Source organism: Calypte anna, chromosome 12, assembly GCF_003957555.1.
Source record: "Calypte anna isolate BGI_N300 chromosome 12, bCalAnn1_v1.p, whole genome shotgun sequence".
In the NCBI taxonomy this organism is placed as follows: domain Eukaryota; kingdom Metazoa; phylum Chordata; class Aves; order Apodiformes; family Trochilidae; genus Calypte; species Calypte anna.
The window spans coordinates 12,355,185-12,375,369 of record NC_044258.1 but is presented as its reverse complement, the minus strand read 5'-3'; the positions used below and the strand labels follow the sequence as shown (position 1 = coordinate 12,375,369).

At 59.2% G+C, this 20,185-nt stretch overlaps 1 protein-coding gene across 1 annotated transcript; it reads right to left on the bottom strand.

The window, feature by feature from the left end:
- Window positions 1-616: 616 nt before the first annotated feature.
- Window positions 617-19,907, bottom strand: USP19 (ubiquitin specific peptidase 19). The gene is given in 30 exon segments (XM_030458133.1): window positions 617-1,829; window positions 3,615-3,793; window positions 3,873-4,036; window positions 4,149-4,301; window positions 4,626-4,842; window positions 5,371-5,481; window positions 6,144-6,508; window positions 6,598-6,735; window positions 6,959-7,077; window positions 7,250-7,390; window positions 7,728-7,829; window positions 7,989-8,099; window positions 8,263-8,373; window positions 8,459-8,617; window positions 8,788-8,921; window positions 9,008-9,209; window positions 9,495-9,709; window positions 10,041-10,156; window positions 10,667-10,738; window positions 10,839-10,995; window positions 11,128-11,395; window positions 11,718-12,062; window positions 12,065-12,127; window positions 12,460-12,593; window positions 13,111-13,216; window positions 13,218-13,240; window positions 14,329-14,385; window positions 16,111-16,355; window positions 16,551-16,624; window positions 19,808-19,907. Coding segments are annotated over 28 exon segments (4,305 nt in total). The 5' UTR covers window positions 16,220-16,355; window positions 16,551-16,624; window positions 19,808-19,907; the 3' UTR covers window positions 617-1,595.
- Window positions 19,908-20,185: the final 278 nt, after the last annotated feature.

Genomic DNA, 20,185 nt, shown 5'->3' with positions numbered 1-20,185 from the left:
CACTGACTCAGCCCCACGAGGCCAGCGCCGTGGGCGAGCGGGGGAAGCCGCCGAGCCCCAGGGATGCAGACAATGAGGCGACTGTTCCAGGACAGGCATCTCATGACCACAGCACTGCCTCCCTGGGCTCCCCGTCTGAGACCTGCTCTATAGGGAGGACATGGTGGCACACGTGCAAGAGGGGTGGGAGGCTGAGGTGGGGACAGCCCTGGGCTCCCCTTTGTGTGGCTCAAGCCCCAGCCAGAAACACAGGTGACCCCCTTCCCTGCCCAGCATCCTTCCCGAGCCAGCCAAGGGCAGCACCAGGGGGACAGTGGCAGAGACAGAAAAGGAAGTCACAGGGCTCTGAAGTCACCTCTCACCTCTCACCTCCGGCACCCAAATGCACCGGAGCAGTCTAAGCCACACTCAGCCAAGGGCAACAAAACACGTCTCAATGTCAGACAGGCTGGAGCTGCAGCTGTGCTCCAGCTCCACAGGATGGTGTGCTGCCAGCCTCAGTGGGCTCTCCCTGCCCTGCACATGCCACACTGGGGCTGCCACCCCATGGCACTTAGCCCGTTGCCACACAGGTTGCACCAGGCACCCGGCAGAGCCCAGGTCACAGTCACCGTGCTGGCTGGGCTGGAGTCACCTCAGGCACAGAAAGGTCACTGGCTCCAGCGTGCAGTCCCATCACACAGCACAGGGATGCTGCGTCTCTTTGGAAAACCTGGCTTTATTAACACACCAAGGTCTCTCCTGCGCTCCCCAACCCCCAACACAGCAGGTCCCCTCAAAAATGAGGCGCTGCGCTGCAGAGTGCCATCCTCTCCCTGGACACAGCCAGCTGGGGCCAAGGGGGGACAGCCCACAGGGGCGGGTGGGAGACAACAGCCCAGAGAGGTGGGTGCTCACCACAGGCACCTCCCAGCCCAGGCTGCCTGGGGAGATGAGCTGCAGTGGGACTGAGCGCCCAGGGAAGCACAGAAGTGCTTGGTGACAAGCCTGTGCAGCCTCAGCATTGGGGTGCTGTGTGCACAGCTCCCAGTGCATGGGCAGCTGGCACCAGGAGGCTGGCAGGAGCAAGCAGGCTGGCCCAGGAGCCATGGGTCACACCAGCCCCGAGGAGCACAAGGCTCCTGCAGCCAGCAGGTCTAGCGGAGGCAGCCAGACCAGGACACGTGTCAGGGCACCCTGCCCTTGCTGCAGCCTCCCAGCAGGTCTCCACTTCTTTCTTGGGAGCCAAGCAGAGGGGGTCGGTGTTCCTGGGGTTTTCCCAAACCCCAGCCATTCCTGCAGCAGACATGTCCATTTCTGATCCACAGGTAGCCAAAAGGTCCAATCCACTCCCAGAAGGCAGCAAGGGTAGAGGAGGGCAGAGGTGCTCCTGGTTGTGGGCTACGCCTTGGCAAGGCAGCAGGCTGGCTCTACAGCCCTGCCAGCTGGCACAGGAGATGCCAGAGCAGACAGGCAGGAGCCGACAGTCCCATGCTTCCCTCGGCGAGTCCTTCCCGGCAGTTTCTGTCCGGCTGCCCGATGGCTTCGTTGCGTGGCGTCCTAGGACGGCGCGTGCCCTGGTGGCCCTGCTCCTGCAGCTGGCTGTGTGCCCACGCCTATCTCCAGCGGGTTTGGTAAATGAGCGGGTAGAAGACATTCAGGAAGAGAGCCACAATTGCGGCCGTGGTGGCCAGGACAAAGTATCTGGCACAGCCTTCATCTGGGTGCTGGGGAGTGCCCGGACTCCGCTTCTGGCCACGGGGCCTCCAGGAGCTTCTTGCAGGCCTTGGAGGTGCCTCGAGCTGCAGATCTTGTTCTTCAGCCTCCAGTTCCTGCCAGATCAGAGAAGCCTGCGATGTGGAAACCTGCGTCAGCACTTGGAGAACACAATGGGTAACACCCCTTGCCATCCCCCGGGGCAGGTGGCTGCCTACGAGCCCAGCCCCGTGCCCAGCCAGCCCTCCTCCCCATGCAGCACCGTCACGGTCGCACCCGCCCCCACGGCTCTTCAGGGTCTCCGGTGTGTGGGGTGCAGCCGGGTTCCGTCGGGCGGCTCTGCAGAAGGGAGCATGGATGGCTGCCCAGGTTCTTCGTGGGGCCACAGGGAGCGGAGCAGGCAGCTAGATCCCGGTAGAGCTGATGCGCTGGGATTGGTGGGTCCAGATGGGAGGCATCAGCCAATCACAGGCCAGCTGTTGTGATCCCAACGGGATCTTTCAGATGAGAGCCAATCCAGAGCCGGCTGGGGTGGCAGGAGCAGGAGGCACAGTCACCACGCAGCCAGTCACAGCTCTGCTTTAGTAGGTGGGGATGTTCTGACAGCAAATCGCAGCCCAGCTTCCATCTGGATTATCCGCAGGAAGCCAATCACAGCCCAGCCCTTCGTTGTGCCAGTGATCACGCAGAGCAGACAATCAGGGCGCACATCTCTGGAGGGCACCCAGTGTCTGGGAGGGTGCAGGTGGTCCAAGGCACACAGGGACCTGCTAAGCCCGGCAGAATCCAACATGCCCCATCACTGTGAGGGATCTGGTGCTGCCGGGGGCCTGGTGAGCCCCAACAGGACCCTATAAACCCTGAGTATACAGGGAGCCCGAGTGCCCTCGGGCCCCTGAAGATTCCCACCATCAGTGTGGGATGAGCAGCACAGCCCTCCTTATTGCCCAGCCATCCCCAGAGAGTGGGGCTGCTGCAGGACACGCATGGCTTCCCATGACAGGAACAGCCCAGGCAGGCTGTAACATGCCAGACATCCCCTGGCCTCAGAAATAGGCAGCTTCTGTCCCCAGCTGGGGACAGAGCTGGGATGCCAAACCTGAGGGCTGCACGAGCCAGACGAGCCCCACGAGGCATGTGTGCAGTCATGTCAGAACTAAGCTGAACATTGTCCTCAGGCCCCACTGGGCCATGGCACCAGGGTGCTAAGCACGGAGGGAAGAGCTGCAGCACAGCAATGCAGGGGGGGCTGGCCTGGTGGGCACCATGCTGTGTCCCAGCCTGGGCCTTCAACATTCACGGAAAGATCAGCCCAACCATTCGTTCCCCCCTGGTGCATGCTGAAAGCACCCTGCCAGCTGGCCCACCCCTCCCTCCCGGGCGGCACGGCAGCAGAGCTTGCTCTGGCAGTTTTTCTGAGCACCCTGCAGAGGCTGCCAGGCCTCTGGCTCAGCACTGGCATTTGCCTTTTTTGCACCTAGTTTGGCCCCGAGCTGGGCCCCAGCATAAAGCGTCCCCCACCCTTCCTTGAGAGTGGCTGAGGAGGGCAGGTTCTCACCGCTCCCTGGCACAGCCGGCTCCTACTGCACCGCTCACAGCTTTCCTCCTGTGCACTCCCCAGAGAGGCTGAGCCCCCTCCTGCCTCCTCCGGTGCCCTCCCACTAGCACTCCCGCCCTGATGACTGAAACCAGCTCTCTTGTGGTCCCTAAGGGAAGGGACCATCCCAGCTGACAGCCAGAACAAGCCCCAACACCCAGCTGGTGCAAGCTCCTTGGTGTTTAAGAGGGGCAGGCACCACTCTGCAGCTGTGCCAGGCTCCATGGGTGCCGGCAGATGGGCCAGGCCCTGTGCCTGGGCACCTGGGCATGATTCAAAGTTCTGTAGCTCTAACAGTGCCGGAAGGGACGCAAGCTCTCACCTGGCTGGCAGCAGCTTCGGCAGAGGGGGTGCGCTCTGCACGGTGGTCTGGGGGGTGCCCTGGCAGGGGTCTCTCCACGGGAGAGTTCCTCCGGCGGTAGAAGAGCACATACGCGTATCTGGTTACCACCTGGCTCTCCTCCACGGTGGTGACTGTGCTGTCGTCAAAGAGCCGCCAGCCTGAGGAGAGAAAGGTTAAGCAAGGGGGACAGGCCACAGCTGCAGGAGCTAGAGGGCAGTGAGGGTGGCAGATCCTCACCCACGTCGCTGCGCTGGCTGTTCTTGTCATTGGGCAGGCGGGCGTACGCTGTGTAGTGCCCCCCAATCATGCCTCCATAGTGGTTGATCACAGCATACAGGTCATACATAGGCAGCTGCTGCTCGCCCTTCCGGCCAATGCAGAACTTGCTCAGGTCCAGGCTCCTGGGGAGAGACATGGGGACAGTCAGAGGTGGTGATGCCAGGCAGGCAGAAGCAGGGCTGCAGAGCAGTACAGGCAGCGTCAACCCAGGCGCTTCATTCCCCAGGCTCTCACCGGACAGGGAAGTCAACCATGTCGTTGATCTTGTCCCTCCAAATAAAGCTGCGGAAGGAGAAGCGCTTGAGCTGGATGATGAGGACATTGGGCAGCCGCCACAGCATCAGCTGCTTGGAGGCTTCACGGTGCTGCTTGCACTTGGGGCAGTACCTGAGGGAAGAGTGCACTCATTACCTGTGTGAAGAGAATCTCTGTCCTCGCAGCCCAGCCCAGCCCTTAGGTGCCCCCAACGGGGGCTGGCAGAGGGGGTGCAGGAAGTCTCAGCCTCCCTTGCCAGGGGCAGACCAGCACAGTCCTGTGGAGTGCTGGCACTGCTCCTGCTTGGCTTATGGCCTCCACCCCCATTGCACAGGGAAGGCCAGCCCAGCATTCCTCTCTGCCAGAAGAAACAGCGTGCAGGCCCAGGCAGCTTCTGGGAAACCCCAACTGCTGCCTGGGCCCACAGAATGGAGCCCACCCTGCTGCCTTCCTCACCACGCTTCCTCTGGGGCCAGGACTTCGGGCTTGGTGAAGAGATTGAGGCACTGCTCCAGGGTGAAGTGGCCAGCCCGGGCTGCTTCACTGGCTGAGCCTGGGTCCTCCACACACTCCAGTTCCTTAGACTCCACCAACACATACTCCTTGAGGCGCTCATTGTTCTTCCATACCAGTGCAAGGGAGCATTCATCTGTCAGCTCCAGGGGGGTATCACCTGTGAAGGGACACACACCTCACATAACTGCCCCACCAGGTTGGTTCAGGCAATTCTGCTGGGGCTAGGAGCAGTCTAGCCCATCCTGGCTTGATACAGCAGTCACACAGTGCTGCTAGGAAGGGACAGGTGTCCCTCGGACAGGTTCACCACCTCAGGGCAGCAGAGGTACCAAAGCAGCAGGGGCCAAGGCTGGCACAGCCCCTCTTGGAAGTGCCTACATAACCAGCACTAGATGTGGACATCCCATTCACACAAGAGGTGACACAGAGACCACTGACCCTCTGTGGATGCAGGAGATTGAAGGGAACTGGTCTGATGAGGAGAGCAGGAACATCATGCCCAAGAACAGTTTTCAGGCAGTAGTTCTATGCAGCAGAACGCTGCCCTCCCCCATGCCAGATGCAGCTTTCACTGTCACATCTGGGTTCATCTCAAGCAGCCTCTGGCACTCTGATCAGGCAGATCCACCACCCTGGCAGAGGCCACGAGGGATGTAGGTAGCCCTTAGTAGGACTCTGGGCTCACCTTTGTCTTCCAGCTTGTGCTCTCGGTTGGCAGCGTCGATCTTGTTGATGTAGAACAGTGTGGCACGGGCACTCAGCGAGTCTGGAGTGTGCTGGTACCCAGGGATGGCAGCTGCGGACAGGCAGGGACAGATCTGTGGTGGCACTGCCTGTCTACCCTGCGTAGGGGCCAAGAATTTGCAGTGCCCCTACCCCCACCTCACATGCTACGGCCTTGCAGAGACACAACCACGTGCCCTGTGTCCTTGACTATTTTTAGCAGGCGCCTGCCCCTGGCAAGCTGTGCTCCTCTGCCTGCCTTGCCCCTTCACTGCACATTGCTGCCATCCTGAGACGAGTGTCTGGAAACGTGACAGCCAAGCAGCCGAGCGCAAGAGGCTGCTCCCGTGCAGCTGAGTCAGAGCGAGGGAAACGCTGCACTCACAGCCCCCAGGGGCTCAGCCTGCACCCAGCTCTGCCCTCCCACGGGACCTGGAGGCTTCCAAGCCCCTGCTCTCCCCACAACACACCACACCACACTCCAGTCAGGTCTCTGCTGCTCTGCCCCACAGGCCCTGCCAGGGCAAGGCAGAGCGTGGGCAGGCAGGCATTTCAGGTGAGGCAGCGCTGACAAAACACAGCTCCCAGGGCATTATGTACATCCCCAGAGGTCTCTGGACCAGAACAGATGCTGTGGGTGGGAGGTCACTCCAAAGAAGGAGAATTGCTCCCGTTTTGACTTGGGTCTGCCCTAGCTCCCAGCACAGACATGGTTATCACCACAGCACCTCTTACCTTCTGGCTTGAGGGCTCTCTCATAGGATGGCTCCTTCTCACAACAGCTGTCACCCTGTGACTCCATGTGCTCAGAGAAGCCTGAATCCAAGCTCAGCAGGGAACTCCTGGCTGCCAGGACCTTGCTCCGGACAGTGCCAGTGTCCCCCAGCTCTGGGTGCAGCTCAGGCACGGCTGGTGAGAGTGGGGGCTCCTGCAGGAGGCTGGAAGCCCTATCCCTGTCCCCCATCTCAAGGCCAGAGGTGGCTGCTGCACAGTTGCTCTTGACCAGGGGCTCCATCTTGTCCTGGACCAGAGGCTGCAGGCCCTGCTCCAGTGGCACGCGGTCCAGCTGGCAGGGAGGCTGGAACACACTAACTGAGTACCTGGGCAAGGAGATGACAGTCAGAACCAGGCAGGCATGGTGCAGAGCTCAGTTCCAGCACAGAAGCAACTGCCTTCCCTGGACCCTCACCTTGCATAGCCCTCCAGCAGCTGGGCTAGGCGGGCGTAGGTGAGGCGGGACTCAGGCACACTGATGAGGAAGGGGAAACCGATGTTCTCTGGGCGGCACGAAGCCTTGTGGTCTGGCCAGTGCGTTTTCTGACATGCCCTGTAACACATACAAGCCCCTGCTCAACCCAGCATCACTGACCATCCCAGGTAGGAGAGTGGCAAGGCCAGAGGGGTGTGATAATGATGATGGGAGCACCAGGAGCTCCCTCCCAAAGACCTGTCCCGTCCCATCCCACCTCCTCCCAGTGGGTGAAGTTCTCCCATCCAGCCAGCTGAAGCAGAAGACCCTCCCTCCCCTGCTAGGCACCAAGACAACTCACACGTTGCAGTAACCGACTCGATAGCACCTCGTGCAGCGCCTGAGTTTGTCATCCTCTGACAGCTGCTTCTTCTGGCAAGCAGCACACTTGGCAACGGGGCCACTGGGCACCTGCGGACGCTGCAGGAGAAAGGACCCATTGGGCAGCCAGGTAGGACAAGGCCTCCTTGGTGGGTGTCCCTGCTCACTGCAGCTAGTCACGCTTGTGTGCAGCTTTCCTCCCCCTGCTCAGCCTCACTTGCAGGCTCAGCCTCCCTGAATGCCTCCCAGTAATCCCAATATCCCCTCCTACCTGCTGGACCTGCAGCTCTACCACCCGCTCCTTGGCCAGCTCTGGGGACAGCACCTCAAAGCAGAGCAGCAGCTCCGTGGGAGAGAAAGAATCCAGCGAGTCGGACGGCAGAAATATGCGGTGGAAGCGATTCTTGATCACCTGCCAGGAAAGCAGTAGTGTGGGACTGTGTGAGGGCTGTCCCATGCTCCCTCTCCCGAGAAAGCCACAGTCCTCAGCCCCACTGTGAGTTCAGCTCACCACCCCACCAAGAAAGGATGGACAGCCCTTGCCTCACTGTGGTGGTCCAGCCTTCCTGAGCAGGGCTCTGCCCAGCAGCAACTGTGCAGAACACTGCCACCCACAGACAAAATCCACCACAGGGACATGTTGGGTATGGGCAAGTGACTGCCAGTGTCCACACTGCCTGCAGAACTGCAGGAGCCAGGACATGCACAAGAGTAGCCTGTGGCTTGCTCTGCAGCTTGAGCACCCTCACCTCTGCCAGGCGCAGGTTCTCTGGATTCACACGCACGCTATGGGCCACCGAGTCAAGAACCTCCATGGCACTGGAGTTCTCCTTGCTGATACTCACGAGAAACTGCCATGAAGAAAATGTCATTATCAATCAGATCACACCAAAATGCATGCGCCCTTGCTTAACACAAGGCTTAGCCCATTAACACATGACCATTAACTACCTAGGGCACCACCGGGAGCCTTCTCAGGCTACCTCCCCAGAGTGGGTGGTGTCCTTTACCTTGATGGGTTTCTTGTGTGGTTCCTTTGCGAAGTAGTAGACAGTCAGCACCTTCTGTTTCTGCGGGAGAGGCACGGGGAGGTACAGAAAAGGGTCGAAGGTGATGGATACCTGCAATTGTGGGAGCACAGTCAGTAAAGGGAAGAGCTGGTGGCTAAGATCAGTGGGACAGAAGCCCCAGTGGACCCAAGAACCAGCTCTGCCCTATGCCCACTGAGGATCAGGAGCCTGATGCACAGCCAGGACAAAGACAGAGCCTCCAGGACTGCCCTACCTTGGAACACACTGGGCACACCAGCTTGGATTTGTACTGGCCCTGGAAGAGGTCCACAATGAAAGAGTCGTTCCTCATCTTATGTCGCTGCCAGGCCTCCTCAGCTACCACCTACAGGGAGAGAGAGCTCAGCACTATGCTGACCCATCCAGGCCAGGGCTGCTCTCCCACTGGCTTTGGGAAGGGACATCCTCACCTCATCAGGCCTCCCATCCGAGTCAACAGTTTCTGTGTAGGGCTTGTTTTGGATGCGGTTGAGGTCCTCGTGTAGGCCATCAAGCAGGAAGGCCATGAACTCCTGAGCATCATGCTGGGCATAGCCAGTGAACTGGCTGGCCTTACTGGCCACGATTGCCTGGGGGGAGCAGAATGGTCAGCAGCTCACCAGCAGCACCACTTGTCCCATGCACAAAGCCTGGCTGCACCCCCCAGCTCTCAGCAGTGCCAGCAGGGCAGCTAGTGCACACAGAGAGGTGCTGGGGACCCAAACCAGCTCCTGCATCCCACTGGTGCCTGCATCCCTACCTTCAGTTTAGAGGGCTGGAAGGCATGGTGTGTCCCCTTCCACAGCGCTCGCAGCAGCATGGCAAAGCCGATGGCCAGGCGTCCCCCTGTCCCCAGAGGGTTGTTGTAGTTGATTTCTGACTCAAAGGACCGATCTATAAGAGACAAAGGAGAGCAAGGATGGTTGTTGGCTGCACAGTCCAAGCAGCAGGGTGCTGCTGGGCTCCTGGTGGGGGCTTACCATGGAAGTAGTCACGTAGCTCTCGTGTGTTGGAGAGGGACTGGATGACACTGTTCATGAAGCAGGTGTTGCCCAGGTTCACCAGCCCCGTGAAGCCAGGAAGGCACACCTTCTTCTTCTCGTCTTCATCCTCATCATCCTCCACACTCTCAGCACTCACAGGGCTATGTGTCATTGGTGGCACCATACATGTCGGTTTGGGCTGCTAAAGCAGAGGCAGGTGTGAGAGTGCTGCATTTAAGGTGTCTCCCTGGGGACACCAGGGAAACCTGAAAGCCCAAGGCACCTCTCAGACATGGCTGGGATGAAGCCCAATCTCCCATCAGCACTCGGAAAGACAAGCCAACCACCGTCCCCAATCCAGCCAGCTATGACCAAGGAGCAATGCTTCCTTCTCCAGGAATGCTTTGCTAGTCCCCAGAGCAACACTGAGGAGGCAGGCATCTCACAACAAGGACAAGCGGACCCTCCTTCCCACCCCACTCACCGAGGGGATGTGCGGCTCTTGTTTCACTGCCACGTGCTCTGGGGCTGTACGGGCTGCCACACCATCCAAGCCCCCATCTTCCACACGTGGCTTCTCTTTGTCACTGGCTCGCGCCTCCTCCTTGCTGGACAGGGGGTGCTGTTTACTGCCTGGGGGGTTCTTGTCCAGAGGGGTAGGGCCTGTAGGCATGGCAACCTTTGCACCACCCACTGCACCTTAAAAAGGGGGAAGGGTGGGCCTGTGGTTAGCAGCACCACGCGCTCCCCATTGCAGGGCTGAGCCGCTTGGTCCATGTTCACACACAGGCTCTCTCCTACCCCTCTTCCCTGTGAGCAAAGCGAACAGTGGTGCCCTTCCCACAGCACTTGGCATACTCTGCCCCTACACCTCTCCAGCCTGCACCCATTCAGTCCCTCTCCTTCCCTACAATCCCATGCCAGAGGATCCAGCACCATCCAGCTGCTGCTGGTGGTGAGGAGGGCCCATGCCCCACAGGGGTGCAACAGGCAGGCAAGGCAAGGCAAGGCAAGAAGGTGGGGTGCAGACCTCGTGTGGCTGGAGCCTCCAGGCCCCCCCAGCGCTGGCTCTGGCGTTTCTTCAGGCAGACGTCGATGCGAGACACCGTGAAGTTGTATTTACACTGGTCTGGCTCAATGAGGTTCCTGCAAGACATGCAGCAAATCAGGGATGCCCCAGACCCCCTAGCAGCAGCCTCAGACATGCTGAAGACCCTGCTAGGCAGGCCATGGCCTCCAGGCAGCACCAATCCCAACGTGGACCCAGCAAAGCAGGATGGAAACCCTTGAGCCTGGCCACTCAGCACACAGATGGCCCAGTTCCTGGCAGATCCAATTTGCTCTGCTCCCAATGCCCTCTCCCACTTGATAGCCCACACAAAATGCACACAGGCTGGTCTGACTCTGTCCCCAAGAACTCTAGAAGAGGATGGGGGATAACTGCAAGCAAAGAGGCACTAGGATTTCTGCAAGCCACCACACAGAGCCAAGGCAGCCAGGGCTTCAGGTGTTAGAGCAATGTGGCATGAAGAAGAGCCTTGGATGTAGAGATGAGCATTCCTTGCACGGACCCATCAGCCAGTACCAGTTCTTGCTTCAGCTCCACACTCTCAGTTCCCTTGCCCTGGTGTGGGCTGGGGGGAACAGGAGCCGTACCTGAGCTTCACCTGCCACCGGAACACTGTGTGGGGGCCACAGCCAGGATGGAGGCGAAGGAAGTTTGTGTCACTGCAAAGAAATTGGGGCAAGTGAGAAGAATTGAACAAGTAGCCCAGCTACAGCCAGGAGCTCTGCAGCAGCCTGGCACCATCCCGAGGCATGCCTTTACCTTGTCTGGAACACCAGCGTGAAGTCTTGCTCCCGGAACAACACCTTGGATGTCTCCTTGTGGATCTCCTTCACGTAGACATGTACTACAACCAGGTCATTGCCCTTCTCGTATGAGTCATTCTTGACAAAAGTCAGGCTCACAAAATGCTCTGGCTCTGAGCAAGGAAAGCCGTGGAGAGAAACATTACCTTACTTGCATGCTGAGACATTGCTACAGGTTGACCCAGGAGAGGTCCTGAGCAGACGGACCTTCCAAGCAGGCCAACCCCTAAGCTCCAGCCACTCACCATCAGCTGCTGCTTCCAGAGCTACATCATCCTTGGACCAGTCTCTCTTCTCACTGTCCCTGCCCAGTGGAGGGGTGGCCACTGGGATGGCCTTAGAGCTCTCTCCCAGGACAGGCATGCAATCCCGACCCCGCAGGGCCTCGACGGGGCTGCCTGGCTGCAGGACTCTTTTCTCCACACAAGTAGCAACACACTGGGGGAACACCTCTGTGGTAGCTGCAAGAGGTGGCATCTCCATGGGAACAGTCTCCTTGGCCAAGCCAACAGCCTTTCAAGAAAGAAGGACCACAATGAAAAAACAGACACTGTCTCCCCTGAGCTGCCCTGGCCCACCCGCTGTGACCCCACCAGCCAGGCAGACACAGCCCTGTGCTGACCACTTCCCCCCACACATACCACTCTCAGCTTAGCCCCCTTGCCACCACGGCCCAGTGACTGCGAGGCCCTCACATCACCCTCTCCTACACCACAGACAGGCCCGCACCAGCCCTCAGCAGCACCCACGGGACCCTGAGCCCATCTCTCATCAGCGGGGATGGGTCCCCGCACGGGGGCTGAGGGGTGACCCGTTTGGATGGATCCTCAGGTACCTTCTCCAGCGGGGGTGCGAGGTCTGCGTGGGCTGTGGGCACATCAGCCTGGCTGGCTCGGCCGTTGCGGCGGCTGCCTGCCCGCCCGCTGTGCCCTTTGCTGGGCTCCACGTTCCCCGTGACTCTGGCGTTCAGCTCCTCTTCAGCATGAGCCATTTTGAGGTATACAGCCCGCTTGGCGCTGGGGCCGCTCTGTGTCCCTGGGCTGGCTGGGCTTTTCCCTCCCAGGGCTTCGCTTCTTCCTGGAGCACGCTTGGGGTTGGAGGGCTCCCGCCGGGACCTCGGCAGCTCCGCAGCTTCAGCCCTCGGCTCTTCAGGGGCCAGCTCAGGCAGAAGCAGCCTTCTCCTTTCCCGTTCTCCCAGCACGTGGACCCTTTGGACAGCTCTTTGGATCCGTCTTTCCTTCTCTTCTGTGAAACGCAGCACAGTACCGTGGGAAGGTATCCAGGCAGCAGCAACTCTCATGCTCTTCACCAGCCCCTCACCCTCACCACCCCTTCCCAGAGCATGCCAGGGCCTGCTTCAGAACCTGGGGGGCTATGTGTAGGCAGGAACAGGGCTACAATGACACCTCCTCGGGACAGAGGCAGCTGGCTCACTGCCCTCACCCAGCACACGATGCAGAATGAGCCCCACACTGCTGCTTGAGCAAGGGCAACTCAAGAGCAGGGAGTGAAACCCTCAGCTCAGGCTCCCCCAGGCCCCACAAGCTCCCCCAAAAGGCCAATCCACGCCTCCTCACCCGAAGTGAAGACCAAGTATGGAGTGGGATCTTCTTCTGAAGCACAAGCTGTAGAAAGTTGCCCTTCTTGCACTGGATCTTGCTGCAGGAGCCCTCAATCTCCTCATAGAACTGACAGCTCCACTGGCGTCCATCTGCAAGCAAGAGGGGACCTGCACCTCAGGCAGTGCTACAGGCAGCCAGCACCTAAAACCCACATCCTGCTTTCACCTGCCCAAAGGATCAAGAAAGCACTCATCCAGAGCCAAGAAGGCTGCAGGCAGGCTGCCACCACACCCCAGGAGCTTTCAGGGTAATGCCAGCTTCCCTGGGTTTGCTTTGTACATCTGGCTGGCCCTCTTCCCAGAGGGAAGGCCCTGTGACTCCCTGCCCCCAGAGTCCCCGTCACTTTTCCAAGGGATACCCGGAGCTGACTCAGTCATCCCAGCAAGCAGAGGACAGAGACACACCAGTGGGCATTTGCTCACTTGGCACAGAGGCCAGCTCCTGCCCTCCCCAGCTCTACACCCCTCTTTTTTCACACTGCTGCTGTGCCAGCTGATGACAGGGCATTGCCTTTGAAGAAAAGGTTTTATGCCTGCCTGGTTCAGCCCAGAGCTGCACCAAGCTCCATTGTGAAAACACCCACAGCAGCTGCTTGATTCCCCATACCTGGCAGTTTGACCACACAGTCCGTGTCACTGAAATCAGCATCCACATCCTCCACCTTCAAAGCTCCACTTCCCAAGTTCAGCTTGACGATGATCTCATCAGTGTTTTTGCTTCCAGTCCAGCAGCAGCTCTAGGAAGGGGAAGGAAGAGTCACCCACGCACTGGGGCATAAGCCTGCAGTGCCCACTCCTTGGCTGAGGAACATGAGCCTGAACACACACTCAGTTTAAGGAGGTCACTGCAGGGTATGCAGATTGTGCCAATTAACCTGTTGTCATCAGACAGGCCACAAAGAGCACATGTTGCAGCAGGGCAGGTGAATCCTGGTAGGAACAGGAGTGATCAGAAAGGCAGCACTGTCCTGGACCCAGTCACGTGCAGCAGCAGTGGCTGGGAAGATGGGGTGGCTCCTACCAACTACAAAGCCATTACTGTTTTTCCAGGCAACAAGGAAGCCACACAATTAATCTGGGGGATACAAGTGGACTCTGGCCACAACCAGAAATTGCCACTTCCTCTTTGCATATGCAAACCAAACAGCTCAGCTGCAATCACCAAAGCACTGTACTCCTGCCAGGTGAGCTGTGCTAACATGGCCAAAATAGGGGCAGGCCTGCTACCCAGACAAGAACGCCACACCCAGGGGGAAAAGAGTGTTGCAGCATCACTGTGCTGCAGGCAGAACCTCTATCAGATGCCTGCCAAGCACTAGGTCTAGCCCTGCAGTGTCCTGAAGGCTTCAAGGCAAAAAGGTGATTTCAATCACCTTCACTTCAATCAGGTTCATTCCAACCTCTGTGGCACAAGGATGTCCTGCTCTGTCCTCAAAGCAGCCCTTGACCAAGGCAAAACCAGCCATCAGCACCCACCAGCTTGGGACCTTCCCAGCCTGGCACAGCTCCCTGCTCAGAAGCAAGCAAGGTAGATGCCACTGGTGTCCCAGGACTGTGCTCAGTGGCATGGTGACACCCGAGCTGACAGCAGCCTGCCACGTGCCCAGGGCATCTTCCTTGCAGACAGCCTTTCCCAGGCATGTGCACCTTTCTTCACCCCCAGGAAGGCTGCACCCTGTTAACACAAATGCTGAGGGCAAGGGATGGCTCAGGTTAGTCCTGCTCAGTGCCACAGCATGGGACAATGGCAAGGTGAGAGCTTCAGATCCCTTGGCAAGGGCACTCAGTGGCCATGCACTGACAGCCAGCGCACACCTGGACTTACCCTCCTCAGAGTCCTTCTCCTGGGCAGTCTCAGCCTGCTTGAGCTCAGGGAGAGACACTGGTGGGCAGAGAATCAGAGCACGGGCAGGTCTGTCATTCTGTCACCCCAGAGCACAGGCTGGCACACCAATGCCCAAAATGTCACACATGACTTCCTCCTCCCTTGCATCTCTGACCAGGCCTTTCATCCTGCATGTGCTGCTCATTTCCCTCCCTTGCTTCCTCTCACCCTCCCCTTCAGCTCTGCCTGCAGCACCACAGCCACTCAGCCCCTAGGGTGGCTGCTCTGGGCCACACCACTGTATCCCAGTCTAACCAGCACTGCAGGGGGAGCAGCACAACATGGATGCCCAGTGCAGAACTCTGAGGCCCACAGCAGTGCTCTGAGGCATGTCTGAGAGTGGAGCTTGTGGCAACAAGGCTGTACCCCTACTCAGCACACCAGGCCCTCAGCCTCCAGCCATATAGAGGAGTCCTGCTTTGATCTGACAGGGAGAACCTGAAGTTTGGTTGTGCTCAGACATCTGTGCTGTAACAGGAGAACCACATGGCCCAGCTGCACTTTAATGGTCACATTCCTATACAAGCTGCCAATGCCCATGGCCAAAACCTTCTTCCAGATCAGGGAACCAAACCGACATGACACCTAATCCCTGCTCCCTGCAAGATTACTTCCAGAAGTCTCAGGGCCTGCTCAACCCCCACAGGCAACGAGCTCTGCCAGGCAAAGGGCTCAGAGCAATGGCACCTGCACCTTGTCCTGGAGCAGAGAAAGTGCAGCAATGAGACCAGTGCTCTCCACCCTGGAGCACTCAGAGGGCTGTCACTGTCTCCCTTGACTGGCTACAAACCTGTGCTGACCATCGCACTCACAAAGGAGATAGAAGCAGCATGGCCACCCTGCAGCCCCCAGGAAGGCAGGAGTCCCCCGTGTCAGATGGTGTGGAGGGTCAGGCCTTACCAGAGACACAGCTCACCCCCCATGCCAGAAAAGCCACAATGCTGCAGTCTCTGCACTGGGGACTGCAGCCAGCCATGTCAGCATGGACCACACCAAGTGCTTGTTTACTTGGGCCTCTAAAACACCCTGTGATTTTGAGGTCACAACAGTAAAAAGGGAGTAGGCACAGAAATTGAGCCATTTTCCAGGGCAGAAAGGCTGCTGAGAAAGCCTTGCCTGCATCCTGCCCTCAGGCATTCCCTGCCCAGCACCCAAAGCATTGTATTTGTCACTGATTCACAGCAGGCAGGACGGGAGGGAATTACTGCACAACAAACGTTCTGCTTGAGCCACACCTTGCCCTGACACACACAGAAAGCACCAGCCCCACCCACAGGCCCTGCACTCAGCAGGTGCTGTCAGCACCCAGACACTGCCTCTCAGCATCTGTCCTCTGCCAACTGTTGAGGAAGCTGCAGTGCCTCCAGCTGCAAGGGCATCCACAGGCTTCAGTCATGTTCCTTCTGGACTGGGGCAGCTCAGCCCCAGCCAAAAGCAGAGCCTAGAAACAACTCTCAAGGCCAACTTCAACTTTAGGCTAGCAAGGCCACAGGTGTGACCTTCCTCATATAACTGGGGCTAAGTAGTGCTGAAGGAAGGAAGGTTACAGGTCCAGGGAGGACACTGTGCCGAAGAGGATCCCACATCACACGGGTTACCATCAGCTGCAGGAAGCGATTAGTTAAATCTGCTTATCCCACGGCAGATGGCTGTGAGGATCCCACCCTGCAGGGCTGAGAAACCACAGGCCTGCTCACTGCAGCTCTGCCAAGGGGCTCTCACCTTCCTTGCTCTCCTGGTTGGCTCGATCCTTCTGCTTCTTCTTGTTGGTGGCATCGTCCAAGCCCCGAGATACTCTCCTCTGGCCAGAGGCATTGGTGCTGCTGGACATTTTCAGCCGTTTGGAGGACACAAACGGCCCGCCGGGGTCGGTGATGGAGTCTGGGTCAGGGGTGCGACGTTTTCTTCCTGGCCCAGCTATCTTGGCGACTCTCTGTGGTCAAACTCTCTGGCAAGGAACTAGTGGCCTAAAGAGAGGAGAGAGCGAGTGTGGCAGAAGGAGCGGGTGGAGAAGGCCCAACAGCATCAGGATCTGCTTCTCTGCCCCGGCGCCAGACCCTCCCAGGGCCAGTGCCCTCACACGACCTTCACTGTGTTTACAGAAAGCACCACACAGCACTCAGTGAGGTAACCTACCTCATCACAGCTGTTACAACACTTACTGCCAAAAGCATGGCCTTGCCAGAGCTCCCGAGATACAACCAGAGGTCTTCTGAATGTGGCACACATTAAAAACCTGGAAAGCAATTGTCATGCTCATGGCTCCCACTACAGCAACACTGGCCCAGAGCAGCTGCCAGCACTAACAACACCCAGAGGCAGAGCTGAGGCTGAGGACATGTAGAGGCCCCAGTCTGCAAAATCGAGCCCACGGGGTCAGCTGGGGCAGCTTGCCCCATGGCTCAGAGTGGCAGCTATTTCAGTCAAACAGTGCTCATGTGAGAGGGCAGAACGGGAGCGAGTGACGCCCTAAGAAGGAAGAAAAGGGAGAAGCAAGAGCAGGTCCAGGACAGTCTCCTGTGACAGATGAGAGTGGAGCTCCCTGGCAAGAGGAGAGTTCCTCCTGCTCCACCCACCAGCCCAGACGACTGCACTTTGTATATTCATCTCCTGCTGGTTTACAGACAGCGCCAGTGGCTGGGAAACAGGACACCTCTGCTCCCTGCCCGCTCTGACATGCCCTCCCCGCAGAGCCAACTCCCCTGCGGGGTCTGGGAGCTGCTGGCCCGAGGGCTGGTCTCAGTTTCATTCTCCAGTTTTGCCCTCGGGTGTCTACGGCCTCAGGAGGAGAGCTGGACCAGCCTGCTGAAATCAGTCCCACCACTCCTGTCTCGGAACACAGAGCTGAGTCCAAACACTGTGGTTGGTATAGCACAGCTCCACTGAGCACAGACCCCCACGGCACCCCTTGGGCATAGCCAGGGCAGGAGGCAGCTTCCAAGGGGAAACGCTCAGCCAGAAGAAGCACGCTGGCAGCTCTGCTGCCTGCCCCACGTCACTGGGGTGTTGTATTCCACAAATGCCCAGAGCAAACAAGTAGCCACAAAGGTGGAGTCATAGCCACAAATGGCACAGGACTGCAGAGAGCTGCACCCAAGCCATTTCTCTTCAGGCCAACCACCCTCATAACCCAGAAACACAGAAACAGAATAAAAAGCTCATCTGCAGAGTCCTGCACAGAGGGCAGCTCCCACACCCATGGTAGAGGGGCCTGAAACGATGTGGAGACAGGGACACTGGTCAGAGCCTAGAGCCAGCACCAAACAGACAGGAATGTGGGAGGAGGGCAGTGCCAGCCCTGAGCTGCTGCACATGCTGGGTGTCTGGGGATGCAGCAGTGCCTCTGGCTGCAGAGGGGATGGGAAGGGCCTCCAGCTGCAGCAAACGTGGCCATGGGTCACAAGGCCAGGCCCCTGCTGCTGCTGCCAGTCCCCCCCAGCACTGAAACGGGGTGACTACAGGTGCTTCCTGGCACCGTGAAAGCTACCCTGGGCTCACCAACACAGGAAAGTGTTCTGCTGAATATTTTTTTCCTCTGGGCTTAAAATCTCATGAGGAATGAGAGACACAAAGCAGTGACTGCTTTGTGCAGAGCAAGGCTGCGGTCTATCACATCTTTCCTGTGCCCCCAGAGTTACTGAGGGGCAGGGTGACAGCGAGCTCTGAGAGGTGACCTGGAGACTGAGGAAGGATCACTGTCCTCCTGGCAGGGGTAAGGGGAAGGGCCAAGGCTGTGCATCTGCTGTCACTCCTGCTGACACCTCACAGAGGGCTGGGCTCCCTCAGGCACCCTGCAGACAGTTATTCCTAACGGCAGGCAGGAACAGAGCAGGGCTGGGGCTCTGCCCAATTCCAGCTGCCAAACTGATGCCAGTGCCAGGCCACTGCAGGCACCACAGGGTTTCGAAGGAGTGCAGACAAAGTACAGGTTATTCCCATTCATTTCTTTTAAAGCCCTGAGACTTTCTGCCTCTCTGCCATCAGGAAACGTGCAGTCAGCCCCCTGGGGGTTTAGGGGCATGGAGGCTTTTGGTGTTGTGTAGGAGCCACTGAGGGGAAGAGATGATAAAAGGCTGCCCTGGCTGGATGCCAGGTGTACCTCTGAGAAGCACCCAATGGGCTGGGTGCTCATACAAAACCTTACTCAACCCTCCTTTGAGCTGGGAAAGCCTGACCATGCTGCTGAGAGAGGAGGTGCCTCTGCTCTCTGCTCTCCCAGCCTTTGTGCCAGTGTGAGCTCCCACGTGGCTGCAGTGTGTATCAGATCTAGGTGCCAGCCAGAACTAAACTGCTTTCTGCCAAATTTGTATCGCCCTGGAGCAGCTCCCCAGCCCAGCTGATGCTGGGGCTGCACACACACTTTCACTGGCCAGAGGAAGGAGAGAAATCAGGAATGGGAGCAAGGGGACAGGGGGAAAAACCACCACTTCCCACCACAGCACCTGACCAGGCTAGTGTAAATATTTGGGGAATGACAGCAGAGGGTGCACAACAAGGCACCATTTGGGGTACATTAAGCAGTGGTGCCTGCTTCTTGCCTGCAGCACCCCCCACCTCTGCACCCCAAGGTCTTTCCTGGAGCAGCTGTAGAGGCCAACCCCCAGCTTCATCCTTCCAGACTTTTGGCTCCTCCAAGTCCAAAATACAGAAATGCTTCCCTCGTGCACACAAGCATTTCTGTTACCTTCTACTCCTTGTACCCTGGAGGGATCAGAAACCCCAAGACTCAAGCTCATCTCTTAGCTCAGTTTCTCCATCTCCCTGACAAACAATATGAGCCAGGACAAGCACAGAGCTACCTAGGGCAGGCGTCCAACCCAGCACTGCCACAAATCACATTTCCAACCCTTGTGAAAATCAAAGTGTTCCCAAAGCGCCGTGACAGCAGCTGTGCTGCATGGGGAGCCCAGCGAGCCCAGCTCCCCGCAGGCCCCGACAGTTTCTGGGGAAAACTACTTGATCAGGCAGCAGCCGGTAATGCACCGCCGGCATCTCCTGCGCTGGTGCCCAGCCTCGAGTGTTTGGAGAGGGGAGAAGGACGGGGAATGGTGCTTCAGCCCAGCCGCCCCAAGAGCCCAGGCGGGGTGACCCCGGGTCCAGGCAACAGCCCCGAGCAAGCAGAGCATCGATCGCAGGCAGCGGCCCAGCCTCACGGCTGCCGCGTTCTGCCCGTCCTGCCGTGTCCCCCCGCGCTCCTTCTTCTCAACCCCCTCTCCCGCTGCGCCTCCCATCCCACCCCGCCCCACTCTCCCCCGGCCCTGCAGCCGCAGCCCGGCCTCCCGCCGCCCCCGGGCCCTGCCCGCCCGCCGCGGCTTCCGGCCCTCACCCCGCTGGGCCGCCGCCGCCGGCCGCCGTTCCCCGCCCCACCGGCGCCCACCACCGCCGCCGCCCCGTCCCGTCCGGCCCCGCCCGCACTCACGGCCCCGCCCGCCGCTCCGGTATGTTTGGTTCCGAGCCGAAGTTCCGAGCGGGCCGACTCAGGAGACAGGGCCCAGTCCGTGACGCACTTCCGGAAGCCGGCGGACGAACCCACGTGACACGGGAGCGAGGTCATGTGACGCGAGACGAGGCTGGCCGGGGGCCTCAGCCCCGCCCCCTCGGGGCGCCCCTCCCCGCGGTGCCATGGCAACGACGCCCGCCTTGGCGTCATCGCGCCGCCTCTGGGAGACCCGCCCCAAGGGCACACGGAGGCCGAGGTTGCCGGGGCGTTCCCATGGCAACGGGCTGGGCGGTGCCGGTCTGCGCTGGCGGACCCGGGCCTGGGGGCTGTGCCAGGGCCACCGTGTCCTTTGGGACC